The following is a 12,696-nucleotide window of genomic DNA, read 5'->3' as shown; positions in this document are numbered from 1 at the left end:
TTTGACAAAATATATAAATAAAATCTATAAAATGTGTATGCCTCACCCAGAAAACGTGGAGAAAGTTTGTCCCTCCAGGCTCGCCGTACTGTCAAGACACTCTCACATGACTTTACTCTTGTGACACACATTCCTTCTCAAATTCGAAATATAATGGATTTATGAAACATGAGATCGTATTTCCTATTTATACGGAATAGTTTACTGATATTTGGTTTGTCGTGAGGTTTTTTCAGTATTTTCTAAGCGGAAATGAGTCGTTAAAGGGAGCGCGAGTGGGATTCAGTAACACAGCTGAAGTTTATTGACATGAGTGAAGTTTATCTCTTCAATCAACCCGCCGATGGTGAGTATCTAGTGTTTGTATCAGTTCTTGTTGTTTGGACAGTGAACATTGAGGACCGATTTGTTTGTCGTCTCATTTGCGTGTTTAGTCAGTGCATGCAACGTACATTGTCTTATGATAAAAATGACTAAATGGCCATCAACTTTTTAAATACATTTTCCCATTTAAACGGATTATGTATCAGCAGCACTGAACACCACTAGTGCAAAACCTTATGATCATTATCCAGCATGATTTGAGAATGATCCAAATAATTTAACGTTACTCAATAATAAATAAAAATAAACTCGGGAAAAAAAATAGGTTACATGTGCAAGTATAACGTTTCCATATTCCTCTATATTTCTTATGTTACTATAAAATAAATACTTTATTTTACTGTCTTTACAGCTTATATTAAAGTTAAAAAAAGTATTTTCTACATTTAAATAATTTGTACGCAAACATTGTAAGGCATTAGGAAAAATCAGAGGTTAAAGTGAAGGCTATATGTCTAATTAAAGGGATAGTTCACCCAAAAATGAAACTTCTCATTTATTCATCATTTACTCACCCTCAAGTTGTTCCAAACCTGTATGAATTTCTTACTTATGCTAAACACAAAAGAAGATATTTTGAAGAATATCGGTATCCAAACTGTTGATGACTTTCATAGTATTTTTTTCCAAACTATGGAAGTCAATGGGGCCTGGGGCCTGTTTGGTTGCCCATATTCTTCTAAATATCTTCTTTTGTGTTTAGCAGAGGAAAGAAATTCATACTAAACGGAATTGAAAGGAGTAACAAACAAAGAACATTTTACAGTTGAAGCATTGAGCTAGTAGTAGTACAAATCCTCCAAATTAATAGATAGTCACATCATGATGTTCAATTTGTTAATCTGTATTTTTAATTTAATTATTAAATCCTAGATTTTTATTACCAAGTTTAAATGAAAAACGTCCCATATTTTTCATGTGTTCTCAGACCAATCGAAGTTTATGCCATGCTTAAGTTTTTCCATGCATATTACTTTCCCTATAGATTCTCCCTTACAAACATAGTTAATCATAGTTTGTGATGTAGGAAAGTTAACCAGATTGCTGCTCTCTCAACAGATCACCAATGGCTGAGACGGCTGCTTTGACTGATTCCAGACGGTGAGAATAATATTCAGTTTATTAGCAGCGTTGGGGGTAAAAAGTAATGCACGTTGCATTATGTAATTAGATTACTTTTTGATCAAACAAGTAACACATTGCTTTAAATTTACGCATTAATATTTGAGCTACTAAAATTAATCCATGTTACTTTTCAGTTGAATTAAAATCCTCTTTCTTCTCTATAACGTAGTCACTTAGACATGCACACTCATTTGTGTGTGACCTTAAACCTTAGCCAGGAAAGAAGTAATGCAAACTTAACATAATGCATTACTTTCCATACAAAGTAACATAATTAATATAATAACTTTTTTTTATTGTTTATTATTGTGTACTTTTTTTTTGTTACAGGCTTTCTTTAAACAAAGTGATATTTTGTGTCCCATATATTAAACACAGCTGCTTAAACTTTCATTAGCGATGCGCTCCTTACAATGTGACCCATCAATTAAGTCATGGAGAACAGAAAGTTCATTGTTCAATGTATTATATGTGCTTAGGGATATCATCATCCTTTACATGAATGGAAAACAGTTCGACATCAATTTCCTGAAGTTTTATCAGTAATACTGGAAGGCAAGAAGTTTGAGTCATTAAGTTTAAAGGCTAACTTTATCATACATGTTTGGTTGTATTTCTAGATGCGGTTTCTTCTTCCTGTATGATAGTTCAAAGGTGCAAGAGGAGGGTGACCTGACTGTAGATGGGATATACTACTTCTATCCTGAGGATGTAAGCCATAAATTGTAGTCGGTTACTGATTCTAAATTACATGACAAATATTGTAGTTTGTAACATAATCCATTACGTTACACATTTAAGGTAATCTGACTACTTGTGGATTACTTTTAGATTACTTTTGACCTAACTCATTTATCTCATTGATTTAAATAGAATAATCTTGTACCATATTGATTTAAGAATTCAAAGAGAAAGAAAAAATATTACATTTCTTTATCAACAACATGAAGAGCATTCAATATTACGTCAGGGTTTCCAAGACTGCAATTCGTGAGTTTAATGAAAAGTAATTAAATCATAAACATATAAAAAACATTTTTTTTTTAAATAAAAACAATCAAAATAAAACACTTACTAAAAAATATATTTAATCTGTTTACCTGTATGTCATGTGAACATTAACTGACATCAGAGAACCATGAAATGATGCGAGTTTGTACATGTGTTTGAAAGACAAAAGACAATAATATATGGTTAAAAGACTTACTGAGTAATAATTCAAATAATTATTGTGTTCGTCATGAATTGATATGCAATGTTGAGAAAACACTTCGTAAGAGTGAAATGTTTTATGTAAATCCAGTGATCAAATGTTGTGTGGGTCTCAGTTTTCAGTGATAGGCACATATAGTGGCTGGTTTGTGTGTGAAATTGCACAAACCTGGAGGACCTTCTGAACGTATATATGAGAAGTAGGCTCTTTTAGAAAGGACAATGTAACAGATAAAAAAAGAAATAGTTGGGAGATACAATGAATAATGAATCATTTACTGCCATTGTGAGAAAAACATGTAATCAAGTATTTTAATGTGTAATATAATATATTTGCAAGTGCTTAATTTTTGTCCGTTTTAGAAGACAACCTTCATAATACTTTCTGCTATCGAGGCATTGAATGCATGACAGTATGTGTGCTGTTACAGACACCAATAGACCAACAAAAGCTGCTTTGTGGACAGCTGGCCGGTGTGTGTCGTTGTGTGTCTGAATTGTCCTCATCTCCCGTACGTCTGCTCCGCCTGCGCAAAAGCAAGTATGCAGTCCGCATGAAGGATAACTTTATTTGGGTAAGAGAAAATTGTAGTTTTGTGTAATGACATGGTGCTTTGGTGCTTACTACATCCTAACTGAAATAAAACCAAGGTTTTCGAACAGAGTCTTGGTTTGACTTCCTTTTTTTTTTTGTAGTGGTTTTACAACTCTTTTGAATGGGATCTTTCTCTGTTTTCCAGGCATTAAGCTGTGTGGTAGACATTCCTGATGTGAGTGTGTGTGACTTCCTAGATCAGCTGATTGCCCTCTTCTGTTTCTACAATGGACCAGTGCGTCAAAGCTACCAGGTATACAGCACACACAGCCTACAGTATTCTCTTCACAGATTATGATTTAAAGAGTACATAGGATGCTTTTTTTTTAAATGATCTTTTTTTATTTGGTGTGCTAGAAAAGGTTTAACATGCTTTAATGTTAAAGAAACGCATTATTTTTCACACACTGTACATTATTGCAGCACCTCTATTCCCAGTCTGTCTGAAACACTCAGATTGAGTTCCAGTTTCTATAAAGCCCCTCCTTCCGAAAAGCCCAGAATGCTCTGATTGGCTAAAAACCTCAAGTGTGTATCGGAAACGCAACACCACTTACCATAATCGCGAGTTTCAGCTTCCGAGGCTTCAAAAGCAATTGTAAATGCAAACTGTTATTGATGTTATCAATTTACTATATCAGTTTGAGCCCAAGTTAGATTCTGAAAATCGATTAGAACCAATTTTGTAAGAATGACTTTGGCAGAACCTTTCGCAGTGTTAAACACGGAGCATCTCCTAAACTTTCTTCTTTGCGTATGCCTTTGGGTGGGCATTGTGCTAATACTTCAAATTGTGATGTAGATGTTTGTGGAAGTAATATCTGGACTTCGATCGAGGCGTTTTAGGCAGGTCTGAAACTGTGTTCTCTGATAGATTGAAAAAATCCCTTCGTGGGAGACTTTGAGCTTTGTAATAGATCTTATACATGCACACACAGATACATTACACACTAAATGAAAAGGTAAACATTAAAAAAGCATCAAATGGCCTCTTTAAAATGTATATATTTGTTTAACATATACCTTGGGGTCATTAATACCTTTAATCAGCAAGGATGCATTCAAATGATCAAATGTGACGGTAAAGATTTCTATTTCAAATAAATGCTGTTCTTTTAAACTTTATATTCATCAAGTAATCCTAAAAAAATCTGAATCATTGTTTCCATATTAAGCAGCACAACTGTTCTCAACATTGATGATAATAATGTATCTTTAGCAGCAATTCAGAATATTACAATGATTTCTGAAGGATCATGTGACACTGAACTGAAGACTCAGCTTTGCATCACAGGAATAAATTTCATTTTAAAATATAGTAGAATAGAAAAACAGTTGTAGCAGTGACAGTGACAGTTTTTCCTGTATATTTGATAAAACAATGTAGCCTTGGTGAGCAAAAAGACATAAAAAAAAAAAAATCTTTACAACCCCAAACTTTGAACATACTGTACATATTTTTTTTTTTTATCATAAATGAATACATATTAAAACATAATTCCACATATGTTGTGTTCTGCCTGACAGTTGTACAGTCAGGAGGAGTTGGCTGCACGATGGGCGAGATATCTCTGTCACCTGCAGGGCGGCTCCACTGAGCTGCACAACATCTTCAGCTGCCTGAGGACGATCGACTCCACACACGTAAGAACCCGCTCTTCTCATTATGTTAACAGTGTGCCACAAAACATTTCAAGTTGAACATGATTCATTCAGTCAGTACTGAAACTGCAAGCTGTGAATTAAGCGCTCTGTGGGAATGGAATACTTGTACTGACCTCGTAGTTTCCAGTTATTTATGTTTTTAATGTGCTGTAGTCGCCTAGTTTACGTTTTCAGAGACAGGAGAAGAGATATTCGGATCATTGCATTGCATTTCCTCAATGAAACATGAAGTTTTAATCCAACTCAAGCAGATCTGAGAAAGCAGTGGCTGGTAAACATACAAGATCATTTCACCGCTGGGTATCAGTGCTCTAAACTAGTCGCTGTGTTGTTGTGTTGTAAAGCAATCTTGCTTCCCTAGAATATCATGTACTTTCCCAACTGATCCTAAACTAACCCTATTTGTTCTCTTACTTTGGCTCATGGTTTCTTCACTGGCGACTGAAACCTTGGTGCATTATTTGTAATGAATATATGTATTTGTTTAAGCAGACGGTTTGCTTCATCCATTCAGTTCAACAGCAAGTCCCAAAAGGAAACTTTCAACTCCTCAACTTTTTCATTTTAGACACTTATCTTATGTTATGTTCTTGCTTCGTTCATGGCATGCAATAAATGCGCATGGCATGCAATAAATGCGCATATTCACAAGTAAATGTGACATTAATGTATGTGGAGATACATTATCATGAGATACATTAAACTCTACATTAAATTCTTTCAGCTTCCATTGACTAAAGTGCTTTACAAATACAAATATTATATCAATAAAAGCAATACAAATAAAAGGAAAACAGCTAAGTTAATAGGCCTGAAAAAGGCCAATTAATAAAAATTTACAAATATTTACAGAAACAATTCAGTTGGTTTAAAATTCTAAATAATTTGTTAGTGCAAAGAACATGATTTAGTGTTTTAACAGCACTAAAAAGTATTAATAATCTGCGTTCTTGTGAGTAACTGTCTGTATGTACGGTAGGTGCGTTGAATGCTGTTACCGGAAATGCATGAGCCGTAAATAGTAAAACATGGAAATAGTTGTGCAACTAAGTAGTTTTAATTTTTCTGGACACAAAAACTCTCAAATGTGAAGCACCTGGCTTTATATAGTTATGTTCATTGTGAAAAAAATGTTCTCGGTCTATATACCCTAACTGGTCACTTCTCCTCACCCCTGCATCAGATTGATCCTCTGCTGTTGCTGAAGGCTGCCCTCATTCTACAGGCTTGTCAGCGATGTCCTCTGGTGCTGGCTGGTTGTATCATCTACAGGGGCAGGTGAGCTTTCACCGGTGAACAAATTTTGTTTACTATTATCCATGTTTATTATAATATACATATTGATCTTTGCATCTGTAAGTGGCTAAAGCACTTAAGGGTGTGTTCACACTTGTAGTTCAGTTCTCTTGGTTCTTTTGGTCCGGACCAAAAAAAAAAATGAAACATTTAGTCCTGGTTCGCTTACCGTTCACACTGTCATTTTTAACACCGAACCTAATTATACAAAGCAAAAAACAGCTTTTATGTATACATGCAGGGGTTAAAGTGGGCCGGAACGGTCCGGAACTGCGTTCCGGCACCTCAGACAAATTAATTAATTCAAATCAAATCATTCTCATCAAATTCAATGATTCTCATCATTCATCAAATCAAAACGTAAAATCACCCCCTGGCCCCGCCTTCACAAACACGCTTCCCGACGTTATGTTCTCAGTCAAGGTTCTCCTGTGTCTGATTTAAATGCATCTACACCGGTTCACGCATGCAGACAAAGTCATTCCTCCCTCCCGCTGAACGCCAGTGATTACTAATGCGTGAAATGCACTTACGGTGGTTTAGCGCGGTAAAGTTAGTTTTAGATTCGATATTCGCCGGACATTTGTTTTCCCTTGTATTAAATTTTATTATTATTATATTATTTATACCTGTGAGAATGCTTTGACGCGTTTCCACAGCGCATGATGCCTAAGGGAACGTCTGCCAATTCCACCAACTGCGTTAAACGTAGACTATAATTTGTTTTATTTAAAATTACTTTTAACATTTAAAAACAGACTTTTTCAAATTCCAAAGCTTGTAGAAGGTTCCTATTGGCAATACTGACTCAGGCTACAGCTTTCCTGGTAACCTTGAGTAAATTAACTTGTCTAAGAAAATTATTCATAAAACATATATCAATTGAGCTTTGTTTACTTTCTTCACTGACACTGACAGACGAAAATGAAAAGACTATCAGTCAAAGTTCAGCTTTAGGAGGAAAAGAAATAGGGCAGGATAAGGAGACAGAGAAAAAGACAGATGAAGATGAGGACAGAGCAGGTATTGACAAATAATCTAATGACAAGGTTTTAAAGCTATTTCTTATTTTTTTTTAAAATTGGCCTTCAAAAGCCCTAAATAGCACATAATTATGTCAGAGAAATCCAATTTTCCCTAACAACCTTACATTTATGTCAGTTTTGGACTTCCCATTTTTATGTTTAAATTTACATTGTGAAAAAAAGGGTTGTTTTACATATTATGGTGGTCAGCAATATAAGTGTAGATGTAGATGGACCAAAATAATACCATTGAAATATCAAGTAAATAAGTATTGTGATACTTGGTGCCACAGTGACACTCTTGTCCCAAAAAGTATTGCTACACGATACTCAATATGTTGTCCCACGGTGAGTAATTTTTCCCTGTTGCACCTACACAAAATTTGAGGGTTCCCCCACCTGCCAAATCCCACTTTAACCACTGTATACATGTATATTGCGACAAAACTAACCGAACTTCCAAAACCATGCTGTGTGCTGGAATAAACCCACGTTGCATGTGCGTACATATGATGGTATTTTTACTCTCAAAGAGCTTATAAAGTGTGTAAAGGAGTCAAAACAGTGGCAGAAGTTCCTCTGTTGCACACAAAGATCTGCTGCAAGGAGACGATGGTTCCGATGTCTGCACTAAACTGAAATAGGTAACATAACTCCTTTAATGAGAAGAAACAGATATGCTTGAGCATTCTGTCCTTTTTAGGGTCACATCTCGTCACATTACGTCCTGTTTTTGATTCGTTTAGATGTCTTTGGTCCGTGTTGCGTTCATATTTCAGTCAAACCGCACCAGAGTTTATTTAGAAGCTGATTAAGGCCCCCTGGAAATGTGGGTCTCGGTCCGCTTGCTTGGTGCGCACCAAGGGGTGGGAAATATAACCAAAATCACATTATGAGTTCACATTATACTATCACGATAATGATATATATCACAATATATATATATATATATATATATATATATATATATATATATATATATATATGCTTTAAATAAGGTTTTTATGAAATCAAAATTTGATACCATTGAAATTTCTGTCACAAAAAAAAACTACCAGCCTAACTAAGTTTTTAAAAAAAAAGCTTTTCTGAAGAAAAGTAAACAGTCAGTGATAAAATAAGAATAAAGAAACTAATTACAAGCAATAGGACAAAAAACTACAGTAGAGTAGTTAAGTGTGGTGTTAAAAAATCACTGCAATCGTCTTCACTGTGTAAGTTAAATATACATTTATTCTTATTAAAGTTAATGTGATTCAGTCAAGAGTAGTGAGATTTTCTCTCTTTTGTTTTTTGATTAACATTGACACAGACAGTAGCAGGAAGTACATATATTAGGCTGCTGTCACTTTAAGACCGAATGCACGGCTTCAATATACTGTTACACATGCGCTTTCTTTCTCAACTGTTTACGTTCACTTAAGACAAATGACTGTTTAAGAGGATACTTGCAAAGACGTTCATTTTGACACACAAGTATGTGTATTTAACCGTTCAAGCTCAATTTGGAAGCAAAAAGAACTCGGGTTCAGTACTAACACGCTCTGAGTGGCTTCACGTGCGCGCAACTCTCAGACAGAGTTCAGAAATGCGCACATTTAAGGAAATGAGTTTTCTTTAGCTGCTTGTTGTGCTTCAATGGTTTGAAATCACTTGTTTTAAAAAAAAAACCTATTTCGGATGACAGCGTTCACACTTAAACAATGAACCGCACCAACAGAGCAATCACACCAGAGTTTGTTTTAATCGAATGAAACCTGCCAAGTGTGAAAACACACAAACAGAGTGACTTGTCTGTGTTGTACAGGGTGGTGAGTACTCAGATGCCTCCTGCGCTGACAGTGAAGGTGATGGTGTACGAGACGCAAACTTACAGCCAGGTAGAATCAAGTTCATAGTGATTCCCGATATTGCATATGCACAATCTTATATCGTTGTGTCTCTCCTTATATCTCAATAAAGGATTACCGGGTGACGGCCAATGGCCTGAGTTCTTCTGTGGGTTCACCGCCCTCGTTCACAGTCACAACACAGGTGTTCCTGACGCCCACTGAACTGCACATGCTCCGCCGCCCCCTAGTGGATAGAGCATGCAGGTACAACTCCAAAAAGTATAACTATATTCTTACATTTTCAAGTATAGAGTATATTATATATATACTCTCATTCTTAGGTCTCACTGCAGTCAACCTCCCTGCCAACCCCTCAAGTCCCGTCTGTTGTCTCGCACTTTATCCGACACCCCAACCACAGATACTGACTCAAGCTTAGACCTCACACAATGTCTCCCAACATCCTATCAGACGATGCCGTCGTCTCCTCGCTCCTCCCTCTCCGATGAAGCGTGTTTCAGCTCCTCTCCCTCACGGGTTAACACTCCCCTTCACTCCAATCTCATGAACCAATCAGAGTATTTCACTCCTGAGTCACAAGACCACCACGCATCTAATGGAACTAACTTGTGTGCAGTAAAAGAACACATTTTGACAGGAAGTCTGACAGGCCTGAACACAAAGAAGGATATAGATGCAAACTCCGGGTCAGAAAGCAGAAGCGAAGGTTTAAATTCAGATCAGGACATTCAGAGTGAAGAAATAAAAGCCCTCACTAATGGTTATCAGCAGTCAAACTGTCTTGAGAACCACTTGGACGCCTCTGACCACGACAACCACATTCAAAGTGAAGAAGATAAACTGGACGCTAACAATCGTGTGACCAATAAGAATGGCAAATTTCAAGGAGAAACAGAGAAAAAGACAAGAACAAAAAGCAAGCAAGTCGAAGGAAGACTCAAGGAGAAATTTGAACCCACAAACGCACCTCCACCACATGAACCTCTAGTAGACAGCTCTCTAGTGCCCTCAGTATTATACCAACATAGAGTGAATGGGCTGGTCCTGGCCCTGCTGGTGGAGCCCGAGTTCAACACAGACCCTACGGCCAGAGAGGAAGTGGTGAGAAGCGTGTGTGTGTGTGTGTCAACTTGAAATATTTATACATATTAACTTAATGAATTGTGCTGAATGTGAACCCCCTATCTCTCTCTCTCTCCTTCCATCTCCCTCTCTCTCTCCCTCTCCCTCTCCCTCTCCCTCTCTCTCTCTCTCTCTCTCTCTCTCTCTCTCTCTCTCTCTCTATATATATATATATATATACACACACACACACACACACATATATATTTTGAGGTCAGTATATCGAAACAGTAAAGTACTATTGTTGCAAAAAAAATCCACTTTTAAATTAATGCTGTTCTTTTGAACTTTCTATTCATAAAATAATCCTCAAAAAAATTGAGAAACGTTTTTTTTTTTTTTTTTTTATCTTACCAACCTTAAACTTTTTTTTACTGGTAGTGTATAACTCAAGAAATCCTGGTATCACTCAGTTTTGGTATAACATTACAATTTTTAAAAACTATAAAAAATGTCATATGACATTAACTTGCTAATTTTATTTCATTATTACATCACATGAATGCTCAATAAACATAATTAATACTGATGATCAAATAAGTGCAGCCTTGGTGAGCAATGCATGACACTCAAAAACATTAAAATAATGTTACTGACCCCAAACTTTTCAATGTGTAGCTGTGTTTTCCGCTCTAAAAGTGTACTGTTATTGCAGCATCACAGCAGCTTGGCGTCACTGAATGGGCTTGAGGCTCACCTGAGGAACACCTCACCAGGGACCCCCGGCCCCCCGGGGTCCTACACCTTTGCCCACTATGACTGTATTCAAAACACACTCACTAGTAAGTCCTGTCTCGTACATATATAACCATCCACACACAAAAAAACAGTATCCTAAATTGAATTGTGCCAAACTTACTGAGGATCTACGCCAACTGTCGTTAAATGTTGACAAATGTTTTTCAGGAACATACATAAAATACACAGTGACTTTTATATTGTTCTGTAGCTAACGTATGTGGGCGCTCCGCTGGACCCCAGGATCGTGCCTTTGTGAGGGCCACTGCACTGCTCCATTCACATTTCTCACACTTAGACACACTACAGGAGGCCATTGTCAGGTTAGAAGTGTATGTGTTTGAATGCCTGTTTGGTAATTTCCGTCATACAATGTGCGTTTTGAAAATGTTTCACAGGTTTTCTCTGAATAATTATGTGTATGTACTCATCACTGTATGCTAGAAGTTCAAACATGAGTGTTAAAAATAGTTTTACGCACATTTCAGCTATGTAAACACTGTGTTTGTGTCCTGAATTACAGGAACGCTGGCGTGGCAGTGTATGGAACCCGTAACACCGCACAGGAGACGTATTTTCTCCAGCAGGGAACACCTGTCAGAAACTCTGGAAGTCCTGATCCTCAGGATAGTGCCTTCTCACTACCCAGAAAAGCCCGTCAGCGACTCCTTAAACATGGGGTTAACTTGCTTTAAATGTTTGAAGATTTGAACTCCTCTTTGATATCTTTTATTATGTCATAGATATCCACCATATTTATATTATATACAGTATGTCTCTCTTATACTGCTCAGAATGTAATGAATGCTTTTTATATTATAGGCTTCTGTTTGTTCATTTCATAATAAAAAGTAGAGGCTGGAAGTGTAAAATACAAAAACATTTTGGACAAAAATATAAAGGAAGTGTCTCCCTCCTGCTGTAACCCTTTGCTGTTTAGAGAACTGAGTCTGGTTTTAAATGTGGCTGTGACCATTCAGTGTTACAGTTAAAGCTAGATGTGTATAGTTGTTAAAACTGTCACCTTTTTAAATGGAAGCCAATTATGCTTGAGTGTTAATAAACGTCCTTTAGTACACTTGTGTGAAATTGTTGGGATGGTTAAGATATATTGCAGAAATATGTTTAGCCTATACTACTGTTCAAACGCAAGACTTTTTTAAAAACTTTTATTCAGCAAGGACACATTAAATTAATCAATAGTGACTGTAAAGACAATGTTACAAAAGCTTACTATTTCTAAGAAATGCTGTTAATTTATTTGACTTTTTATTGATAAAAGAATCTTTTAATATTGATAATAAATGTTTCTTGAGCAGCAAATCGTCATATTAGAATGATTTCTGAAGGATCATGTGACACTGAAGACTGGAGTAATGATGCTGAACATTAGAGATAAATTACGTTTTAAAAATACAACTGGTAAATAAATAAAAATATTTCACAATATTACTGTTTTTACCATATTAAATCAAATAAATTCGGTAGTGTAGATATTAGAGTGGCTCTACAAGTATTTGCAAACACTTTTCAGGCAAAAATATTTCACAAAAAATAGTTTGTTTCAAATTATACAAATACATATGATGCTCTACACAAAGACATTTAGACGCTTTTTGGGTGGCGAATGTTACTGGATTGTTGTGATGAACAACACCCGATAAGACACCTGTGTGAACTT

At 36.2% G+C, this 12,696-nt stretch overlaps 1 protein-coding gene across 1 annotated transcript; it reads left to right on the top strand.

Annotated features, from left to right (window-relative positions):
- The first annotated feature begins 76 nt into the window (after positions 1 to 76).
- Positions 77 to 12,335, top strand: hps4 (HPS4 biogenesis of lysosomal organelles complex 3 subunit 2). Its single transcript, XM_084087150.1, has 13 exons — positions 77 to 346; positions 1,444 to 1,485; positions 2,130 to 2,220; positions 3,153 to 3,296; positions 3,462 to 3,569; positions 4,844 to 4,960; positions 6,165 to 6,259; positions 9,110 to 9,182; positions 9,265 to 9,398; positions 9,476 to 10,256; positions 10,933 to 11,059; positions 11,227 to 11,338; positions 11,539 to 12,335. The coding sequence occupies exons 2-13, from the start codon at positions 1,451 to 1,453 to the stop codon at positions 11,708 to 11,710; spliced, it is 1,989 nt and encodes a 662-aa protein (XP_083943276.1). The 5' UTR covers positions 77 to 346; positions 1,444 to 1,450; the 3' UTR covers positions 11,711 to 12,335.
- The last annotated feature ends 361 nt before the right edge of the window (positions 12,336 to 12,696 follow it).

This window comes from Abramis brama (assembly GCF_963993115.1).
Source record: "Abramis brama genome assembly, chromosome: 16".
In the NCBI taxonomy this organism is placed as follows: domain Eukaryota; kingdom Metazoa; phylum Chordata; class Actinopteri; order Cypriniformes; family Leuciscidae; genus Abramis; species Abramis brama.
The sequence above is the reverse complement of the archived record's forward strand: the minus strand, read 5'-3'. Positions and strand labels throughout refer to the sequence as shown.